This window comes from Camarhynchus parvulus, chromosome 7 (assembly GCF_901933205.1).
Source record: "Camarhynchus parvulus chromosome 7, STF_HiC, whole genome shotgun sequence".
In the NCBI taxonomy this organism is placed as follows: Eukaryota; Metazoa; Chordata; class Aves; order Passeriformes; family Thraupidae; genus Camarhynchus; species Camarhynchus parvulus.
Window position 1 is genome coordinate 33,998,367 of NC_044577.1, and position 24,108 is coordinate 34,022,474.

Below are 24,108 nucleotides of genomic sequence, written 5' to 3' on the forward strand. Positions count from 1 at the left end.
TTCCTCAAGTTTTATATGGATTATGATCTCACTGTTTATTATGTTCTAACAGTATCACTCTTCTAGAATGAAAAAGAAAAAAACCCAGAAAAAGAAACTCAAAGAAAAATAGAATAATCACTCAATCTTGTTTTATTTTTATTAGAAACTCTATTTTAGCATTTAGTTTCTTTTATATTTAAATTCCTTAGCTCAGTCAAGCTTCAAAAGAAAACTTTTTTTTTTGTTTGCAAAACAGTTTTGGAGGCACTTGTGGTTTGTCTTTAGTGTGTTATCATTTTTGACAGCTTTGCATAGCCTAGGTAGGCCAACAGGGGTCTGTCTAATATTGTTGCTGGGCAAATCTTCCTCCCAGAGATGAAAACCAAACAAAATATTTTTGAAGCAGTAAGAAGGAATTAATATCCTTTCTCTCACAGTCCTCTATTCCTTGCTGACATTACATTCAGGCAAAAGAAAAAAAAAAGGAAAAAAAAAAAAAAAAAAAAAAAGGAGAAAAGCGCTCCCCATTATTCCCTTGTACATAGCAAGGCTAACACATGTAAAGCAATAACTCATTTTCTATTGCCATGTTTAGCATATGTCTCCTGTTGGCTCAGCAAGGCCTTTAGGCCGGTCCCTTGAGCCGTCCATCGTTGGCAACTCTTAGCCCCTCAGCCTCAAAACCAAATAGCTTTGAATCATGTTGAGCTGTGATGCTAATTTTCATACTGATGCATTATGGGAATAAATGTATCTGACATACTGTGTCAATGGTACTGTCTCTTTGTGTCTCTTGTTTTTTTGTTAGCTGCATTCCTACAGATGGTATTCCATTGAAAATGTTCTCTTCCAAAAAAAAAAAAAAAAAAAAAAAAAAGGAAAAAAAAAAAACATGCACAGCACCAAACCTCTAGGTGCAGAAGGCTGTTAACGGTTGCTGATGATAGTAGGCAAACATTAACATAATAATTAGTGTCTTGTAATTGTTTCATTAAAACCAGTTGTTCCATTTCTCCTCGTGTTTTCCCAGAAGAGAAGCTGAATTTGGATGACAGCCAGTGGGAGGACATCCACGTTGTCACCGGAGCACTCAAGATGTTTTTCAGAGAGCTGCCTGAGCCGCTGTTCCCATACTCCTTATTTGAACAGTTTGTGGAGGCGATAAGTAAGTACATCACATACAGTAGCAGCTAGTGAAATAGCCTGTTACAAAAAAATAATAATAAACTTAAAAAATAGAAGAGCAGGGGCATCTCAAATATGACTTACCTTCCATTATCCGTGATCCTGCATTTTTGTTGTTTTTTGGGACTGCCTTTTATCTCTTACAGCGTTTAGGTGTTTAACTGTAGAGAAGGAAGAAAAAAATCAAATTGTTGATCTGTAAATTTTGTCTCTGCATTTTGACTGTAGTGCCTAGAATGGTTTAGGAAAGAAATTAAAATGTGTATGTATTCAAAATATGCTAGGCTGATAATCCATATATCCCCAAACACAAGAGAGAGACTAATAATTGTGAATCATGTTAGAAGGGGCTGTCTTTATGTTAATCAGAATGAAATGCGTGTGTTTTGTTCCACAAGGTTGCAGACTCTTGCCTTGAGTGATCACAAATAGAATGCAAAAACATTCATGTTCTCATTTTCATATCTACCTTTGCTAGATTATTATTTTTTTGTTTAAAGTTGGCAGGCAGCAAAAGTATTTTCAAAGTCCCAGGCATTTATTCCATTCCATGTCTCTGTGGTTTATGTGCTGCAAACCCTCCCTGTATTTAATATATGCAGGTGCATTTTGTAAAACTGTGTCGGCTTGGAAAAAGTTGACAAAAAAACCCAGTGATTTGGGGGTTTGCTCCTGTTGGAAAGGGAGGGAGGGAGAGGGATAGCTTAAAGGGAAGAAAGCCAAGCAGGAGATTAATTAAAGATCCAATAGAGAAAATCTCTAGGAAAAAAACAAACCCAACAAAGTACAGAGGTCTGATTTCTGAGTGATGGGCACACATTTTTGCCATTGCTGTTAATGAGAGCTGGGTGTGCACATGCGCAGCTGTCGGGGAATACGAAACCCTTAATGTACAGCTCACTTTGATTTTATATTCATAAGAGTCTTTAGTTCAACTAAAGCTTTTCAAGACCCAGCATCAGATATAATGAGGTTAAATACATCTCATAAGATCCTTCCCTGCTCAGTTATTTGGAGGTGCAGTACAGTTAAATTACCTGAAATTCACTCCTGGCAGCTTACTTCCTTCTCTTTCCAAAGGAAATCAGGTGGGGAACATCATCTCTCATGTTTAAGTTCCTGTTGCACAGCGTCTGCTGTGCTAAGAGGGAAAAACAATAAAGAATTTCTTATTGTTCAGCTTCTGTGATGCCTTGGGATAAGATGCTTATTGAAGCACCAGCACCTGAACATGCCCTTCAGGTGGTTTTGCATCCATCTGCTCTGCCTCTTAGAAAGGAGGAGATGAGGTGTCCTCTCGTGGGCCACAGCCTGACAGATCATCCACACCTCCTATGCAGCTAATTCTGCAGTTCAGTGTTTAATATTGAGGAAGAACTTCTTTACATCAAGAGTGGCAGAGCACCGGAACAGTTTCCCAAGGAGTTCATGGAGTTTCCCTGTCTGGAACCTCCTGTGCCACCCCTGCTCTTGGTGACTCTGCCTTGGCAGCAGGGGATGAGCTGGAGGGTCTCCAGACATCCCTTCCAACCCCAACTATCCAGTAATTCTGTGATCTATCTTCTGCCATTACAACCCACCATCATACTGGTCTTCTGCGGCTAAGCATATTCATCCTCCTCCTCATCCCTTTTTTTATTGTCCATTGGGGCATCTTTTGCAAACACTCTTGTACTCTGAAGAAGGATACCAGCACACCATGATCTCACTCCTGTTGTCTTCTGCCCTCATCCTCTCTGCTAGTGTCTAGGTCAGGGTGATTTGACATCTTTTGGTGGCCCAATGGGGATGTTTTTGATCGTACCAGCGAAAGTACCAGGTAATCGGTCGTAGGCTTGTGAATTAAGTTTGAAAGCATTTCGGGAAGAGACTGTCTACTAAAGCATTAATATTCATGAGTGAAGAAATTAATGTCCCTTTCTGCTATTTGAACTATTATTAATTCTTATTATGATTTTGAGAGCCATTATACACATTGATAGGCTAATGAACAGTCATTTATAGAGGGATTTTAAGACAGTTTATTCCAAGGAAGGAAATGCTAGCACTCTAGGACGTGCTTTGCACTATTTCAAACCCCTAATTCTTGTTGCTTGCTTTACTGCACATCAGGGTGATTTCTGCCTAATCCAACTGTCTAAAGTAAGCTACGATTTCCAATCAATCTTCTCTTTATTTGGCCTTTACTGCCACGGGATCTACAAATCCGTATTCTTAGCAACTCTGCTTAAAAATTGTCTATAAACAACAATTAGGTGTTTTCAGTGGTTTTGGAGCTCTTCTGTATGTTAATAGTCTCGAGGCAAAGTAAAAATCTCTTTTCTTCAGTATCATTTCCATTGCAGATGATTCTTTGGCTACTTGTGCTAATTAATTTGCCTGGTCAGTACTGAGCTGCTGCAATATCTCCTCCCTTCTCCAGTTTGTTGTGAAAAAGAGACCATTCTTCAAAAAATTAGAATTATATTAACAGCATGCAGTGATGGGTGTGCAGTACAGTTAGAATAATGCCAGAAAGAAAACAACTTAATTCCCAGATTGCCATGCTGATTATACCCCAGCACTGGAGACTCCTTAGGACCTTGCACAGGTTGTGTAAGAAGTAAGGGATCTAAAAACCTACAGGTAGTAGGCAGTGACGAGCTCCCAAAAACACTTATGGGGATGTAGTCCTTTAGCTGGAGGTTTCAGGAGGAGTTAGAACCCAAGAGGTGCAGTGGACTCCTTATTCTGGTAATATTGTAAAGACTATGTGGAGAAAATTCCATAGCAAGCTTAGTGCCAATTTTCCTGGATGCTGCTGCCATGTTAATTATGTGCATGGGAACAAAACTTTACAGTACTGTGTATTTTGCAAAGCACTTGCTCTCCACCTTCAGTTTCCCCTATTACTAACTTTAGATATGGCCATACTGTTGGAACAATTTACATATGACCAGAATATTAGAAGATAATTGGAAGAATCTTGGAATTCTGCTTTCCAGGCTGAGGTTGGATAATAATTGTCCATACAGTTTATATCGTGGAACTTATAAATGATAAATGGAAGTCCACAAGACCTCTGGCCCAATACTAATTTTGTTTCCTTGGATTTAGACAGTAGGGTGTTTTAAGTTTTTTATCCAGTGAGTTTGTCTGGTATTACTGACAAGTCATTTTGTATTATTTTGGATGAAATATGCACTTCTAAAGTGTGCCCAAATGCTGCTATGAAGTCAGGTTCAGCCACACTAAAATTACTCAGTACCACAAATAGTTCTATTGATTTTCTGGAAGATCAACAGATGTAGTTCAGCAGATTGTCTGCAAGTAAAATTGTGCTTCATGTGAGTAAGGTGGTAGAAGTGCCAACAACTGAAACACTTAATCACCTTATTTACAGAATTCAGCCTTCATAACCATACTAACTTTTGCCAGGACTTCAGCCACTGAAATCTACCCCTTAAATCTGTTTGGAAACGTTAACAGGTATATGTAGTAGCTGATTCTAAATCTTTATTTTGATTGAACTAGTTTTCTTGAAATGTCTCAGGCAAAGGCATGGAGAAAAAGAAATTTCTACTTCAGTGCAGTGAGGGCTGATATCCACAGCACAGGAAATATTTAAATATCCACTAGTCCTTCCAGATCTTTTCAGCAGGAGCAAGCTGTATAGACTGTGCATCTGTACAGACGGTGCATCTGTCCAACTGCACTTACAAAAAAACCTCACTGATATTCCACAAAGGAAAATTCCACCCAGTTCCCAAAGCTGCAACATCTGTCTCTGGTTTGGGAGGCTTGGGTTCAGGTCTTTGATTTTCTCTGCAACAGGTTGGAAAGATTACTACATTGGAAAGATTTTTTTCAATGAGGTCTAGTGATTATGCCTTCATTTCAGTTCCTTATCTCTAATATGAATTTAATAGGTGCCACATAAGCACTGTAGATAAATAGGAGATTTATTGTTTAAAATGCACACACAGAGGCAGATGTGAGTATATTTATATATATATGTACTCTAAATAGAAATCCTTCTGCCAGAATTACAATTCTCCTGCAGACAATTTTCTGAATGAACGTATCAGTTACTGCAGTGGGTTTCCCACTTGAGACAGATGAACAGAGGAATGAGATTAATTTAAAAAAAACGTAGTGTTGAAAATCTGACTTGCAGGTTTTCAAGTGGAATCCCTAGCCTGATATGTCTCAGGTCTCAGTGTGTGGAACAGAAAATGTGGAGTCCACACCCATCACCAGATCTCTGGAGAAAGGACAAATTCCTGAAGGGAGACTACAAGAAAGACAGGGAGAGACTTTTTACAAGAGCCTTTTTACAGGGCACTGGGGAATGGATCCAAACTGAGAGTAGGTTTATCTTAGATATTGGGGAGAAGTTCTTCCCTGTGGGGGTGAGGCCCTGGCCCAGGTTGCCAGAAGAGTTCTGGATGTCCCATCCCTAGAAGTGCCCAAGGCCAGGTTGGACAAGGCTTGGAGCAACCTGGGATAGTGGAAGGTGTCCCTGCCCATGGCAGGGGATGGAACAAGGTGAACTTTAAGGTCCCTTCCAACCCAAATCACTCTAAGATTCTGTAGTTTGTAGGGCATCAGATCCAGTCAGCATATGTGGCTTCAGTCCTGGCAATCTCTCCAGGGATCAAGCCCCCCAGACACTTAGACAAAGCCATCCCCCATCTCTGGAGCTCAGGATTTTCAGCCCTGACAGGAAAGGAAGCATTTCTTTGCATGGGGAAAAGCAGAGCCATAGGCACCTAAAGATGCTCAAAGGTCACTGCTGTAGTACCTAATTAGCCTATGCACCTTAAGGGATAGACGGCAGCTGAACAAAGTTTTGCAGAGTTTAAGTGCCTAGACACCACCGAAGGTCCACATTAGATACTCATTTAATTTTTGTTTTTTCGAGTTCTGGATTTTTTTTTTTCTGTGATTGCTCTGATAGACCATTAACACTTTTTTCAAATGATTTCACACATATCCTTTCGATATATCAATTAAGGTCTCCTGGTGCATGCTAAGCAGAATTCTCAATGTCATTCCTATCAATCCTACAATGTTATGTGTTACCCTACTATTACAGAAACTGAAGATGGTTATTTAGCATCTTAGACATGATAGAGTTTTGTAACTTTTTTGGTTAGCAAAAATTGCTAGATAAATTGTTTTTGCAGTTTTGCTGGTCTGTGACACTGGTCTTTACTGGTCTGGTCTGACAAAATCTATGATGGCAACATAGCAAAGCAATGAATTCTTCTTCCATGGGGATCATAGACTTGTTTTAACTCTCCAAAGCTAACGTTGCTATCAGTAGCTGTTAGTCCTCTCCATGCTGGTCAGTTGTCTTCATTTCTGGCATCAGTAAAGAGGTTTTTTCTGAGTTTTGAATTTTGTTCTGCTTCATTAAGAGCCCCCAAGAGCCCACTGCCTGTGTGGCTTGAGACAACATGCTGCAGAAACTCACATCTATCTGGGCAATGATCACGCTTTGGTCTCCAGCAGACCAGAGCAAATTTTTGCGCTGAATAATGTAACTTTTGAGGAGTTTTCACAGAAGCTGTCTGCACCAAAATCAGGCAAAAATTAAAAAAAAAAAAAGCCAACAACAACAACAAAAAACCTGTGTCAGGAGGCAATAAACAAGTCATCAATACATAATCATGACCAAAGAACTGAGCTGCATTCGTTGAAAATATAATGTAGGAAGGACCTGCTCTGAACTACTATGCAGTGTTATGAAAATAGTAGCTGGGAAGCAGAAAGGAAGTAAATACATTCATTTATTCTGACAGTCATAACATCCTTGTATCATCTTGGTGGAAAGTTACAAAAGATGTCTAAAGAGATTTTCAAAAGACATCTAAAGAAACCTCACTCGAGGCTTACAAAGAACGAGGCTCAAGGCCAACTCGTCTTGGAAAGACAAGTCAGCATATTGCACTGTAAGAAATCCATGACAGTCTCTTAACATCATCACGTAATAGGTTCCTGAGAAACCAAATCTTATCAGTCTCTGGCATTATGCAAATTTCTGTCATAATCTCAATCTGTGGGCTTCGAGTCCTAATCAAACTGCCTTCAGATTCACAGTTGGCGAGCCTCCTATTGAAATCGTTTCTCTATCCTCCATTTACTTGTCCAAGGAAGTTTTGGGGCTTGGCATGGCATCAGAAAGCCTCAATTTCATGTGAACATGGTGATTTATAAACAAATCCAAGGTCACCACAATATATTTCACATGATACATCATAATTAATACACTTTCTTGGCCAAATTTAAATATCAGAAGACAGTAGAGATCCATAAACTAATGTGAGCAGAAAAAAAAACCCAACTGTGTAGAAACAAGAAGCAATCAAAAGTTAAGGTGCATGTTTAAAAAAAATATTGAAAAACAAAGGAATGATTTTATGAGTAGCATAATCTCAGGGACACCCAACCATGCAAATATATAATATGTGTGTGGTATACACATTCTCCCAAGCATAGTAACACTAAAAAGTAATAGCAGCTCATTCAGTGTGGTACTGGGTATTTTCAGTGGGGTTTGAATTGTATGAAATCCATTTTTGAACTGTCCTTATCTGGAAACTTGTATGAATATCTGATTCAAGAATCATTAACTGACATTGGCAGAGAAAGAAAAAGCCCTCACATTTTAGAAGAGATGTTAAGATGGTACCAGAGACAGAGACTACAAGAGAAGGTTTCTAATCTATGGGTGTTAACAAAATACAGATTAAAAGTGTATGTGACCATTCTGAGTGAAACAAATAAGTAAAAGAAAATGTAAATAAAAAACATTAAAACATATTTAAGCTGTAACGTTCCCAACATTATAGATATCATATTCTAGCACAGTCTCCACTTAAATTCAAGCCAATAATAAAGAATATCTCCACTGAAGATCTAAATGGAGGCTGTTGTATTTGCAGTAGCAGCAAACTGGTAACCAAAGAGGTTCACTCCAGGCTTTTGTTCCCAGGAGGTGTCAAGGAACAATATGTCCTGGTAACCTCCCAGTTCTTTCTCAATGACCTTTTCTTCACAGTTGCAAACTGTTTCTGCTCAACAGTGTTTTAAATAGATCTTTTCAGGTCTGGAAGCAACTCATTTAGGAAGAAAAAAAAATAAAAATTGGAGGTCATGTCTTTGAATAGATTTTTTTCTTTGGAGGTGTAAAGTAGCCTAATTTAAGAAATTAAGAAATGTTAAGAAAGGAAAGACATTAATAGGTAAGATGTTTCTTCCTTTTTTATTGGAAAGTTTTAATTAAGATGTTGGAGGGAAATGAAAATAAAATCTACACATGAAAATTTACCTCCTCTGCTGGGCTTTTCCCTGTGAAGGATGCTCAGGTAACACCTGTCCATAGGCAGCCTGGTTCTAGATTGATTTTGGGTTTATTTTTCTAAAAATGAGCCACTGGGTTTGAAACAAGATAATTGTGATATTTACTAATTCTTTTCTTTGGATAGCACTGAATTCTGCTGAAAAAGAGCACTTCACAAAACTCTTAAATATGCACTGAAGCAACATTCTAACAGGATTTTCCCCTTTCTAAACTCTACCTAACACAGTGTTCTGGTGATCCCATCAAATGAAAGAATATTTAAATTATATTTAATGAGTAAAATTTACCATTTGAGAAAAAGAGGAGACACTGCAGAACCTCACTCAAAGAGCTACACCAGTGATGAAAATTGCCCTAATATTACAGGGAGAGAAAAACAGTTTAATTTGCTCTTATAAATATGGTGGAGGCTTTCCAATTATCATCAAAGGAAATGAGGAAATTTTAAAAGAATCTTTACTTGGATTTTTCTATCATGCAAAAGTTTGTGTAGGAGGGACACATCCTCCCCCAGCTTAGTCTTTTTTGTTATTACAGTTATAATTTTTTTAGCATAGCAGAAATTTTATTGCGGATGCCTGGCCTGTCTCTTAACTCATGCTAATTATATTCATAATTAAATGTTAAACAAGAATTGACTAGGCCAACTGGCTTGCACAGGTGTTTGTGATATGAATGGTTTAATGCTCCCACAATAAATTATTGGATAGAAATCTGCACTAATCTACATAGAGAGACCCTTTTGAGGAACTTTGACATACATGGTATGTTCAGCACTGGGCTTTAAAGCCAGGGCTTGCAAGCAGCACTTACAAGAGAGTTTTTGTCTAAACTCTGACTTGTCCTTGACTGCATGAGCACTAACGTGGCTAAAAGTTTGTTTTTCTGGGTTCTTACCTGCCATGGGATGCAGTTCCTCAGAGCAGTAACATTAATGGGAAGGTGGAGTAGCCACTGGAGGCTTGGTGGAAATGTCATCTGCCTCACTTCAACTTGCAAAGCAGTAGTTTGTATTTGTGACTAATGGCCAGATTAATCACAGAGGCTCCAGAAACTTTCTGTTAGCTTTACACCAATTGCTGCTTCTCAAAGGATGGAATCAAACGCTTGCAAATTGACAAAGGCTGGGGTTTCAGTTTGTTCCTCTTCCACTTAATTTTGGGGCATGGAAAATAGCCTATTAGCCTAATTTAAATTTCTTCTGTGGTTAAGAGACTCTTTTTGTGGGGACAAAGAACTGGCACAGCTGCCCAGGGCAGTGATGGAGCCCCCATCCCTGGAGGGATTTTAAAGCGGTGTAGATGTGGCACTTGGGGACATGGGTTGGTGCTGAACTGGGCTGTGCTGGGGAAATGGTTGCACTTGATGATCTTCAAGGTCTTCTCCACCTAAATGATCCTGTGATTCCATGAAAGAAAAGGGCAGAAGGAAGAATAAAGCCAATTTGAGAGTCTGTATCTGGGTTAACCCATGGAGACAATCAAGCAGGATAATGTGGTGAAAGAAACTGAGAAATCCAAGCAACAACGCTGAGCAGGAAAGGGTTGGGAAAAAGAGAGGAGGAGCTCTTTAGTGACTGTGACAAGATCCCTGTGACCTGGAGTGTCTGGGGGAGGCAGGGGGAGAGGAACTTCTCCTGAGGGTTATCTGGAGCTCTTGACAAAGTGAGAATTGGCACTCTGGGTTTGAGGGGAAAAATGTTTCATCAGGCTTGTGAGCGAAGCTTCCACTTGGGGAAAATAATAACAGGAGGAGAAGCAGCCTATAATGCCCCAGTTACACAATTTCAGAGGTGCAAAAATGGAAGAAGTGAGGCAGGGAAAGTGGGAATAGAACACCAGGAAGTGAGGGAGAAGGAAAACTTCCAAGAACAAGAGAAGGGGATGCTGAAAGCCGTCACCCACTGTACTGTGCTGTCTTCCTCCCTGCTTACACCTTCCTACAATCCAGAAGTTTCCACCTTTCCAAATAAGAGCAGCACCACACCCCTGTGTGGTGCCACATTGGATCTGAAGCAGCAAAGATTAGCATGATAATATCTATGTGAAAAAAAATTAGCAATTGAATTGTTCTTTGGTCCTCATCATGTAAATATCTGAGGACCTGGTACACTGTTTGAAGACCTAAACTACAGTTGTGGTATTCAGAGTAGGTACTAACTTTATGGAGTATTTCTATGTATTCTAAATGTTTCAAGCAACTGAGTTACGGGAACATGCATAAACTTAGCCTTCACACTTAGAACTTTTTTCTTTTTTTTTTCATTCTTTTTTTTTTTTTTCATTTCTCTTTTGAATTTCCTTTTCAAACAAGACCAACCTGGGAAAAGCAGGAAGGCTTGGCTGGCAGGCAGGTTTAGACACGCTTCTGCAGCTCCAGCTCTGGGCTATCAAGTGCCACTTCTAGAACAGCCTTTTCCCTGGCTTGTGCTCCATTTGCATCTGGAGGCTCACATGCAGCCAGAGCTAACCTACACTCCCTGCAGCTGAGGTTGGTGCTTGGTTTTCTTTTTCTACCACAGATCAGGGCACCTGATGAGGCCATGTTCCTGCTGCAAACTCAAGTGTACCATTTTTTTTTTACAAAAAATTAGCCCACTGTGGAGAGAGAAATCCTCCACAGAGAAATAATAAACCACTGATGAGAGTAACCACTTTAGGAGATGTTAGAATTTGATCCAGGATCTGTGGTTTTGCTTTGAAGCAGTAGTCGTCCTTTAGTTCAGATGGTATTTGTGAATCGTTGCCTCAAAAAAAATAAAAAGGGGTCTTTTGGCACATTCTTTAGGCTGATGACAGGCAAAATGAAGTAGATTCTGTCTCAGAAATCTCCAAAAATAATCTTAGGTTTGACATAACACACCATGTCATGAAGTGATATAAGCCACATAAGCACAAAGCAGGCTTTAAATTTAAAGAAGAATAATCCTATTTTCAGATAGGATACTTTCCATCAATTTGGATAACAAATATCTGATGCAGAATATAGCCATGCTAATGTTGAGATCCCTTAAAACCTGCAGTTCCTGGTAGAAGGTGGCAGTGGCAGCCTGCTTTGTACCTGTGCTCTCTGAAAGTTGCTCAGACCATCCACACACCGCACGTGCATTACTGATTTCTATCTGGAAATAAGGATCTGCACTATTTTTTAACGTCTTTAACCCCTCACAGCACCTGTGATCCAGAGCTCCCAGCGCTAGAGAGTGATGCAAAATGCATTAATGCTTAGCACTGGGAAATCCCAAACTCCTGGTGCCAAGAGGTTCATAAATATAGTAATGAAACCTCTTGACTCAAAAGTGAGCACTATTTAACAGAACAAGCATGAACAGCCTTTAGGAGATTTTGCAGCTGGATTTGTTCCACTGTGTCAGAGCTGAACCTCCATGATAGTAGTTTTAAAAAACTGTGCATGGTTAAAAGAGAAAGTTTAAGGAAACCAGGCAGCCAAAAATTAAAACTAAATAAATCCATGGAAAGGAAAAGTAAATATACTGCTGCATCCCTACCAGAGAAAGAGGCATCAAGATTCCCCAGGATGAATCTAGTGACAGATGTCAAGGTCTTTGGGAAGTGTCCACTAGGCTTTATTTTGCACATGTTCCTGAACAACTAAAACAAGTATTTTGTGTGATAATTTACAGCAAATCAGTATCAATAAATCAGAATCATGTAAGCAGTCGTGTTTATTATATCCCTGTTGCTTAATATTCATGATAGTAATTTATTTTTATAGTACAGTTTCAGTGTTATCTCCTCCTTTGCTGTAACTTTGAGACAAGCAAGCTGCAAAAGTAGAAGGTCAGGTAATACTTTGAAGACAGTAAAAGTTCATTCACTTGGAATTTGCCTGCTTTGTTGTTTTGGTTGATTTTTTTTTTCCCTAATGCTTTCGTGGCTCCTTAAAATATTTATACTATCATTCCTAACCTAGCATTATTTATTTAACAAATATCTCTGCAAAATGAGAGTTGCAGAGCAGTGTATGGATACCAGCTCTACAAATAAAGAATCCAAAATTTCTAGAACTGCTCAATTGAAAATGGTCATGAAGTCTTCTGTCAAGGTCTGTATTTTAACAGAATACTTTTCTTTTAAAAAATGTAAACCTCACAGTTATTTAAGGTTTCCTGGCATTTTTCAATGGCAAGAGTTGTAAATCAGGATGGCAATAATAGGAACAGGAAGTTTCATCCATGAAACATGCAGAGTACAAAAACTACAGTTTCTACCTGCCAGTCCTACTGAAACACCTCATTAATGACTGAGTGAGGCCTTAGTAACTTTAGATCTACTCCCTAATAGTGCATTCAGATGTAGCTGAGTGACTCTTTTTCTTTTTCACATATACTTTTTAGTAAAAAAAAAATGGATTTCAGCTGTGTCAATTGAAGTACAAGGACCTCCATTGTTCCTTTAGTGCAGCCATAAAGCATGATTAAGTTTAATGGCAAAGCACAAATTCAAGGATGATATAGATGTCAAGATATTCTCTATTTTCCATTAATCAGAAATCAACAGAATTCTTGATTTTCTTTGCATTCTTTTTCAAAAGTATTTTTTGTCCTGCTGATCTGCTTCACTGTTTCACCTCAGACTGAGTTTCTGTAGCAGAAGAATCACTCAATGTGTAAAACTTTTCTGGTTAGAGACAGCCTTTAATTATACAATGGCCTCGTTGGTGTGTCCCCTTGTCTTTCAATTAAGGATGAGCTTTTGATGAAGTTGTATTGGTTACTGCACATAATCAATTGTTTCTCATCCAGGAACATATTTTTCATTAGACAGGAGGTGGAGGCCACACAAAAAAATATTGCTGATCAGATGAATGAAATCTAAACCTACCTCATCACAAAGATAACATCTAAAAATGCTTCAGGTTTATTTATGGCAAACAAAAAATATGACTAGGCTTCAAGAAATGATGAAGATAAGCAGACATAAAAGACATTTTTATTCTAAGTGTAAACTATCATTAAATGTACTTAGATTTATACCCTATAATTATTATGATTGTAGCAATTAATCAATCAACTGATTAACATGTAGGGTCAGCAGGACACAGTGATCTTATCTTGAAGCTTGAATTAATTAATTATTCCTTACTCTACATTATTATTTTCTACTTGTGGATGTTTTCTCAGTGTCCCTATTGAAAAAATATATCTTTTTTTTTTCTTTCTGTGATGTATTGAGTCGAGCAGGGGAAGACACTGACGTACATTTACTAATTTGCCATCAGAATTTCAAATTAATTAAAACATTTTTAAAACATTGCATAATTTTTAACTACTTGTTATATTCTAATTAGCAAGGTTCAATTAAATTGTTTTCAATGTAGCAACTTAAGAGCTCTCATCTCTTCAAGTGGAGTCAAATTCAGCGGGTGTATATTGTTGCAATGATATAATTCCACGTTCATTATCCCACAACCAGTGAAGTCTCTCTGAGCAGAGCATTTGTTTACTGTCTGTGGCAGTGTGAGGATTTTCCAGTTCCACAGGCAATCCTGCTGTCAGGACTAAGTTCTTCCTGAAATTTGCCTACGATTCAATTTGCTTTATGCAAAATTATTTTATGCCCCTGCCCATGGCAGGGGGTTGGAGTCAGATGATCTCTAAGGGCTTTTCCAACCCAAACCATTCTGGGATTCCATGAAAGACATCTCTTCCAATAACCCCTTCCTTGTGCTGAACATTTCCTCTGTCTCTTGGAAAAATAATTTGTCTAAGCTGCTAGAACTCTTGCTGGCTCCAGAGAGGACGCCCTGTTGTGCCACCACCGTGCCCAATTTCCTCCTGGTTATCAGCCCCAAGTTTGTTTGACATTCCTGGTTCCTGAAAGCTTGGGCTAGGGATTCTAATTTTTTTTTTCTTGTTTTTCTGTCTTACATTTTATCTTTTTCTCTTATTCCATAGTTGCTAGCAAGCTTAGGAAGCCCTGGTGGTGTTGAGGAAAGAATTAAGCGCTCTGTCAGACAGCACCCATTCCAGTGGCTTGTCCCAAAAAACATTCTAATGTTCTGTGCTTGTAAAGCCACACTTTTGTGCTGTTGTCATCTACTAATCTGCCCTTTGCTTGTGCTGTGATGAACAAAGATAAAATAGATTTTATGAGCACCTCCCTTCTCCTGCTGTGCTGCTCTGTGGCCATGGTGCAGCCAGGGAGGTGTGTGTGGGCACGGTGTGTTTGGGGCTGTTTTAGCCAAACAGACCCAGTGTCCATAACCCCCATCCTGACACACAGTGCAGTTCTCTTCTCCAAAGAAGAGAAAAATCTGCTTTTCTCCCCTTTTTTTTCAGTCTGTAACACCCTACCGCAGTGAGTCCATGTCCTGATTAGGCTCTACTATTATCTATACAATCAAAAATAAAAGAGATGCTAAAAATCCAGCTGCTGGCTCTCTCACTAAGCTCTCAGGAAAGTTCATATCCCAGCCCCTGGTGGTTTGATTTTTCCAATTTTAGTGCAGGAGATAGCAGTAATAGAAGTAGGTTTGGGGGCCTTAAATAGAAAGGGTAGGAGAAGCAGTTATCATCAAGCTTTAGCTTTGAAGTGTAAACTTAGCAAAGACTTCCCTGATGAAGTATACATATGGAGCTACAAAATGCCACTTTTTATCCATTTGTTTTCCTGACCATAACCACGTTTTCACACTGTCAGCATTTTCATTAGGAGCTCTTTTTGTCAGAGGTTTATAACGAGAATGTAAAGATTTGCTATGGGCTAAATCTCAATCCAAGAGCAAATGTTTATACCAATTCTGAAAACAATCAGCTTGCCCATTTGTAGTTATGCATGTGTTCATCATCTGTTACTGCTTGTCCAATGCTCTGCAACTTCTGGAAGGAAAAAGAGACATCTGGAGGGGAAAAAAAAGCTATCCTGCAGATAGCACACTGTATGTTCTCCTGAGTTATTGAATAAGGTACTGCAGAATTGCAGCTTTTTTGTCAATACAAATTTTTTTTTTTTTTGCATAAGCCCGTCAAATTTACTGTAGAAATATTGTAATGTATGGCTTAGCCTGGTCTCCTTTTGTGCATTACTTACATGGAATTTGCTTTAAAAATTCACTGGAAATTATTCACCTAATGAACTGAGCCCCTTTCGTGATGCCAGGCACGATGAATTCTTTGAAAATGTTTTAGCTTATCTTCTGGACCTGAGGGTTGACAGGGTTTTCCTGTCTGTCACTTCCCCTGTGCATCGGTCATTAAGTCCCACGATTTTCTGGGGATGAGTTAAAAGTAAAAGATAATTTACAATCTTTATCCTTCTCTGGCTGTGTTGGTTTGAACAAAAAGGTACATGGAGTGGGCATGTATATGATGACATAAACAAAAATTTTGACACAAAATAAACAGAAGAAAAAAATTGTTCATGTAAATGTTACCTGCGCACAACATGACTGAAAATTAAATTTTTCTGGGTTAAATTCAGAAATTGTCGAACCATAGAATCACAGAATGGTTTGATTTGGAAAGAACATCAAAGATCTTGTTCCTACCCTTCTGTTGTGAGCAGGAACATCTTCCAGTAGAAGAAATAAAGATAAACCAGGTGCTAATCTGAAAGTTGCCTCTGTTTTTACACAGAAGGTGCCTGAGGTTGTAGACCACTTCAGGAAGCTTTGTAGTACTTAGTATTTAAGTACAATGCTCAGTGTTACAATATTTACTTTATAATAGCATTACAGTCATACTTACGAGTCTCTTTACCCAGTAAAACTCAGGAAAAAAAATATTGCTGCCCTTATTAGTTTTTCTCCATAAACCACAGTAAAAATTAATTGATTCACCCCCATCCTAGACAAAGATATGTCTCCAAACTTAGCACCAACGTGGCTGCATCCACTTCTAAAGTACGATTAAAGCACTTGGAAAAGTGTGTATAGAACATCCTTGTAAAGCCATCAGGGAATTTATTTTTTCCTTTAGCAAATAATTCATGAGCAGTTATAACTCGTTGACAAATCATTGTGCAGACAATGAAAAGAGGTTTTTTCAGGATGGGCCGTGAGTACACATCTGGTATGAATGTTCTCAGAAATATTTCTCCACCCTGCCATGCACAGCCCTTTTGTTTTTTGGGAGATTTCTAGGGAATAAAAAGGCTCACCTGAATATTTGTGAACATGCAGGCACATCAGTAGATCTACCTGGAAATGAACAAAAAAATTAAAAGTCAAAAAATTCTTTCTTTTTTTAGCTTGACTCACACAGTTGTGCTTTCAACCAGGAAGCTTTAAGAAGCTAATTAATTATGAGCTAATTAAGCTTTGCAAAGTCATTGGGAGACTGCTAGAATTAATATAAATATTTCAGAGCAAGTAAACGGAGGAACATAGATTATTTTTTGTAAATCAGGTACCAAAACAAGCAGTGACAGCAGCAGCCCTCTCTGTCCCATTCCCCCACTCCACAAACATTTCTGATCTTTCCAAGCTTCACATTTATCTAGTAAGGGTTAAAGCAAGATTTTAAATCCTATACAAAATCTGTGGAAATATGTGTTCTGCATAAATCTGGGCCACAAAATTAATACACTTGTATACATTTTCCCCATCTGCTATATTGCTGACACATCCAGCTTGTAGCCCAGAATGTTTTAGAGAAGAAAGGGCCATCTCTATGTTTAGTGCAAGAGTTCAAGTGGAGTTAGAGACTTAGTGGTGCACTCAGGCCTCTCCACTAAACATAGAAACCAGCTTGGGGTACTTGGGAAATTTTCTTACAAAGTGCCAAACCACTGGTTATTGGTGGGGGAGGGAGGAGTGCTTTTTTTGGTTTGTTTTTTTTTTTTTTGTATGTATGTGAGGAATTAAACTGCATACTTAGTGGAGAAAAAAACTTTCCTTTTGTACTCATTCAGTCTTGTCAGCTATCATAATATATCTGTGTGCCTGTGAGTGTGTATACATAACACCTATAAATTTTCCATTAAAAAAAAAAAAAGATAAAAAAACATTCAGGCAAGGGTAAGGTGGTCTCAAACCTCCAAATATCGTAGGAGAAATTTTAGGGTCTGTGAGCTGGGAGAGGCAGCTCTGTTCTGGTTTGTCACTGCAGACTCCCTCACCCAGGCTGGGTGTGTGCCTGTGATGTGTTCTCCTGTGTCAGGTCCCCTTGAAGGCTTTGTGCTGCAGGGATGGTGCAGGAAAGCCTTGTGCAGGGGCTCAGAGGCTGCCCTGGTCCCTCCATCGCGTGTTGGAGGAGGCTCAGCCCGGCCAGGGCTCCCCTGTGCCTGCCTCTGCTCCAGGTGCAATCAAAGGCTGTTCTCCAGCAGGTTGGTTACATATCCTTGTGAGGGAGCTTGGCCTTTTTTTACTCTTTAATTCATTCACCATACCAGATTTTTAATTTGTGCATGTTATTTTGCCATAGATGCCCAGTGCACTGTGCAATTTTGAATTTCCTAAGATTTCCTGTTCCCAATTAAAAATACGGGTGTATATTTACCTTCCTTTTTTTTTTTTTAATGTCTTTTATTAACCCTCTAGTGCATGTTTGTGGGTATTGTGGAATGACCTTCATGTGGATTTGTGGACATGAGGTCCACTGAGCTGTCTCCAAGTGATAAATTCAGAAGAATCAGTGTGACAACTTTAATTTACCAAAAAACTCCTCTTGATGTGGGGGTCTACCTGTGGCTTTGAGGTCACGTTTGACTTGTAGAGCCATTGTGACTTCTGAAATCTCAATTTCTGTTTCAATAATATCAAAGCTAAACTACACCAATCAGCTTTCTTTTTGCAGATTAAGCCTGTCTCATTGTATATGTAGTCTCATATATTTTCCAACAGCTTGATCTTAAGCTCTATCAGAAGTCACCTAGAAACTGGAACCCTTGAAAAAATGCCATGGAAGGTTCCTGTATTTTGATTAGATAGGTATATATATATAATTATATATGTAATTCATTATGTATTATGGAATATATAATATATTATATTATGATTTTTTTGGTGAATAGTCAAATAATAGCACCATTATAATAGGGTGAGCGGCAGGGTTGGATTACGAGTCGTACTTTTTAAATGCCCATTTATTTTTCACCTTCAGCACACCAGAAATCACCAAAATTACCCTGTGAAGTTGAATTCCTGGGTCAGATCCGCTTTTCAGTAACTCAGTCATCTCCACTGATACAGCAATGCTGCCTTCCACCAGACAGAGACCTCAATATTTGTCTTCTCCACACATTAGGCTTTCCCACATAGAAGCAATGCATCATATGTTTATTTGACTTCTGTGGCTTTTGCTGGTGACTCACACTGACTGCTTGGTGGTGCTTTTGCAGCCAGCAGGAGAATTATTTTATCACTATGTATAGTAATTCCCATGTCCAGTGAAACATGAAAAAATTAAGATTATTTACCTAACCTATATGCCAGGTAATCTATTAATTGCTACTTAGTAAGTCCTTCACTCTGTAAACCACTTCTTTTTTTTTTAATTTCTTTTTTTTTCTTTTTGCTTTGGAGCATAAGATATATAGAAGGGAAAGATAAAGACAAGCAAAGGAGAAAGGGAGACAAGGAGGATGGGTGCAAAGGGAGTTGGGAGGATCAGAGAGAGACATGTGCAAAGACAACCAAGATATTTGGGTGGAAATAAGAGATTTGCTCACTTTTGCCTTTTGAGACTTGAGGGTTGTGTCCATGAATTTTTGCTTTTGCTAAGCAACAAAAGCAGGTTTCTTCTGAAAGGATCCCTCTGGGAGAGGACAGTGCCTGGCCCATGAAGTCCAGGAGATGATTTATTAATGTTCATCCCCAGGTCTTCATGTTGAATGACCATATCGAAGCTCACTTGCAGCAGACACCATCCTGGACTAGAGATAACTTATAAGCACACACTCCAAAATGCTCAAAAACCTCCCAGTCACACTGCCAGGAAGCCAGAGAGGTCCCACAGTTTGCTGTTGTTGCTGCCCTTCCCGCTGATGTTAATTCATTCCTTTCCATGTGAGCAGATCTCTGGGTCAAAGCAGGGACTTTTTGTAGATACACAAGAGGTTCATGCTGCTCTTAAATCTCCACTGCATTTTGTTTGAAATGGTGGCTGTCATATTAGAGAAATTGTGATTCCCCTTTCTCCCTCTGCCATGCCTTAATCTACCTGCAATAAAAGGCAATGAATTGAAATGAGAAACTTCTATGTAGAGATTGGTTGCTGTTATTCCAATTCTGCAGAAATGAGTGGAAGATGTTTTCCTTTTCCACTTGTTCATACTTTCTTCCACAGCCTAGACCAAGGTCAACTCTGCTCTGCTCCATGTTCTCTTCCATTTGGTTCAGTCCCATTTCCATTTCTCCAAACTATTCCCCTTTAAAATGCAAACTAGTAACATGGGGAAACTGTCATTAATTCTTTTGTTTGCTTTAAAGGGAGGAGCATAAAAAGCGGGGCCTTCACTAGCTCTGTGAAAGACCCTGGGTACATCACCATCAATATTTTATCACTTCATTGTGAAGATCAGGGGAGAATCAGGCATTTACAGACTCACTTCATCCCTCCTTGCACCCCTTTTGTCTGTCTCTTCCTCACACTGTTTGGATGCCACAGAAATAGAGGCACATGGGAAGTGGGATTTCACTCCAAGGAGAAGAGCAGAGTGAGCATTTCCAATGAGGACACAGCACATCTTTTGCTGCGCTCTCATTTAAAGCATGCATGGTGCAAAACCAGGTTAGATCAGCATCCAGTGATGTGGCTTTTTTCCTTTTTCTGTTTGTCCTTTACACTTGCAGCTTGTAATTGGAAAGGTGTGAAGATGAGGCACCAAAAATAAAGAGAAAAATCCAGGTGCACAAGTTCATGTGCCATCTCAGAGAAAGAGGGAGCTTAAATTGCAGCCAACAGAGAAATTTAGGTGCACAAAGTTAAAACTAATAGTGAACTATCTGCACACCATTTTTTTTGGCAGAGCCAAGACCCCCTCCATTTGTCCAGAGTCACAGAGTGTGTGAATGGCTTTGCACGGGAAATGATTCTGAACTTTGCAAATAGCTTTTATTATAGCTCCTCTGTGACACTGCTAGAAAACAGATTAGATCATAGCTCATTTCTCTTTTATTATTCTGACAGTGATTTCATTTGTTCAGAACTTCCATTTTGCCTTTAATATCTCATATGCGGTCACATTTTGGGAGCTTTAGGATGTGCTGGTTCTGCCTGCATGTCTCTCACCTTCGCCAACTCATTACAGAGAAGCATCCTCCCTAAATAACAAATATTAACAAACATCTATGAACTTCAGATGATACAATTCCCAGTTCATTTCCTGGGCTATAACACTGCCAGAGAGGGATCAAATAAAGAGCCTGCCTGATCCCTAAAATAAGGCATGCTGGTGTGGGAAAAGGCTTTTGTTTTATACCTATAAGGGGAAAATATATTAAACCCTGCCCATGCAAAGAGAGCCCTCAGCTAGAACTGCAAAAATAAGAGTTTGATAGCCCAAAACAAGCATTTCAGCCAACCATTCTCTCCTGCAATACATTCCATTTCTGCCCTTTAAAGTCAACTGATTCAGACGCTCTCAAAATGAGCGTGGCTGGCCCCAAATGAGCCCATTTTAAGACTTGTTTGGGGATTTTTAGCAACATAAAGTCACTGTCCTGTGGTTCTTTTACTCCCACCTATGTGAGGGACCAGAGAGACCTGACCTGGGATTAGGTCCTTCCCACTGCTGTCCAAACATTACAGCAACCCTTTTGTACCATCGGTTGCTGGGATTGCCTGGAACAGCCTTCAGCCTGCTCTGAAGTTATGTTGGGCAAACATCCAGCAGAAAGCTGTTCATTACAAAAGCTGAAAGGTCACTTTTGCACATATAATATCTTTCTTTCCCAGTCCATGGGCAGTAATTAATGATTTAAGCCTAAAAACACCCAGTGAAAACTGAACGATGTAGAAATAAATACCAGTAACCTGCAACAAAAAATCTCCAACATTGTGCATGTCTAGCAAGAATCATTACAGTTAGCTAATTTTTGGAAGTAGTATCATAGCAAAAAAGCACTATAATTTTATTTTATACATATTCAGCTGTGACATTACAATGCTTTTTTCCCCATCTTGCGTCTGGATCCTTTACCTACAAAAGCCAGCTGAGGGGTTTGGTTTCTGTTTTTTTTTTTTTTTGCCCCTGGATCAGAGAAAGATTTATTTCTGTGACTGCAGATATTTTAAAATATATTTTAAATGTTTTCTATTATTCCCTCCTTCTGCTCTCCACACATGTTAAAATCCGCTCAGAGCAAGGGTCTGCGAAAGGAGCTGGAAAGGCCTCTGTCCTTTTTCTGGGGTTGTTTTCTTTGTGAGCCTGCGAGTACATTGCATTTGTGTGGTGTGTGTGTGAGTGTGTGTGTGTTTGTGTGTGTGTGTACATGCACAGGCTTAGTCCTCAGGTGGAACTGTGGTTCCTGTGCTTTCGTTCTCGAAGCTGTTATTCTGGAAGGGAATGGAGGCAGCTGTGTTTACAGCTCAAGTCTTGGCATACATTTACCAGAATCTATTATTCATATCGTTCAGTATCAGGGAGAGATCTCAGGCCACCTGTCTATCTGACAAATTCACCCTTTTGTGAGCTTTCTGTTCATAGCAAATTATGTTCACATTGATGAATTGAGTTTTTATGAGCATTGCTAACTAACATTCTCACAGAAGGCCAGGGGCAATAGACTGCAAGTGTTTCTGGTCCACAAGTAAATGTTAAAAAGAAAAAAAACTGCCAGTATTTAAAGACAATTTGCCATGGAGGGATAGTTAAAATATTTGGCAAAGCCTCGATATTTATAAATTCAAGAATGTCCATAAATTATTACAGATAGTATACTTATCACAAATAAAGAATAATAATAATTCTGCACTGCCCCCTGTGAACATGGAGGGCTCTTTAGTATTCTGTGTGTTAACAGGTAGACAGTGATCAAAGCTTCTAACAAATCCTTATCAGGGCTTAACACAAGGTGCGAATCATTTAGTTTTGCAGAGGGGATCTTCCTTTGAAATTTGTGCAGTGAAATCACTGGGGCAGAGCGAAGTGAACACAAAATGATGATTTACCTGGGCTTTTCAGCATGGCACCGGTTCCCATCCAAGAAACCACCAGTCATGGGAGCAACTGTACCCTATAGATTCAAAGATCTGTAGCTGTAGATCAAAATATTTCCATAACAGGAGATTATTCTCAGGATGTGCTGGGACAACATTGCCTGTGAACACCCAAATTCCTCATGCCCCTCACCCTACAGATAACGCCAGGGACAGAGCATGACCCACCCCTGAGAGCAAAAAGGGGTGAGATGGGCTGCAAGCCTGCAGATACAATCTCCAAATAAATAAACACTCAGCTGCATCAGGTAAATCTATTTACTAAACTCTGATGCATCTAATGTGCCATTTAATATGCCTTAGAGCACCTGAGACTCTGCACAAAGTGTCCCAGAAGCTCCTCGCGCCTTGGTGAGGTTGGAGGATAACGTGGATACATCAGGGTAACTCCCTGCCACGGTGAGCTGCCAGCATCTAAGTGGCTGAATCCCACCACAACTACCATAAGGTTGCTCTTAGGGGCCCACAAAAAAAGGGGGGATGGCAGCGAGTGACATTTCAGTGAGAGACCTGGCGCTAATAGCCGTATCACAAGATCGAATTTCTGAAGGGAAAAATAAAGCTACAAATGCAAAAAAAAAAAGGAAAAAGGGAAAAAAAAGGAGCACCTTTCAAAGAGAAAGAAAACCCACAGTTTCAAATAAAAAAATTATATTTAAGAGTCCCTCCTTAAGGCACAGAGGAGACAAACAGGTTGGAGGCAAGGAGCCACCTGGCCGAGAGCACTGGAGCACCTTGGCCCCGTACCGGCGGGACGCTCCCATCGCTTCACACCCGCGCCGGGGCTGCCTCTCGCCCGCGCGGCTCCTCGCGCTGAAAGCGTGGCAGCCCTGCCTGTTGTTTTGAGAGGTGCGAATGCCCCTCGCGAGCAGGCTCTGCCGCTTCCAAATCTGTACCGCCGGGGAAACAGGTTGCGCAGCGTGGCCTGCTGATCCGCGCCTGCCTGGCCAGTAGCGTGGACAGAAGGAGCACTGCTGTCGCCGTCTTCCCCAAGTTTCGAGCCGAGGCAGAGGGTGATAAATGCGGTGGGTTGCCTTTCAGTGTATCAGTCAAACCACCAGTTTGGGAGACCTTTCCCGTTAGGAGGGTTTGGATTTTAATTTCACATGTGCCAATCAGGTTGTCAAGCGCTTTGGGTAGAGCCCACCACCATTTTGTCAACTGGAAGCGCGGCGCGAGTTTAAGGAGCGCTGAAATAGCTGAGAGCCTGTTCCAGCTGGCCATTCCTTAATGGGAGAACATTGTTCTGCCTTCCTTGTTTGTTCTGCCTTCCTTGTCTTAACCCGTGCCTGTGCCTAGGTATCTTCATCGGTGTCAAACAAATTTGTAGGACTGGTGATTAGTTGCCCAAAGAGCATAATATATGCATTATTAATTATAGAAGGTAAGTTTGGCTAATTGTCATTTCTATACAGTAGCACTGCACTACGATACATTTTAACAATCTATAAATAATTGATAATTTTTTTTC

The 24,108-nt window shown here is 39.7% G+C and overlaps 1 protein-coding gene across 1 annotated transcript in view; it reads left to right on the forward strand.

The window, feature by feature from the left end:
- ARHGAP15 (Rho GTPase activating protein 15) overlaps positions 1-24,108 on the forward strand; it is a 302,239-nt gene that overhangs the window by 243,370 nt on the left and 34,761 nt on the right. Inside the window, exon 12 of the mRNA XM_030952453.1 lies at positions 1,013-1,147. Within this exon, the coding sequence (XP_030808313.1) occupies positions 1,013-1,147 (135 nt within the window). The remainder of the gene's footprint in view (positions 1-1,012; positions 1,148-24,108) is intronic.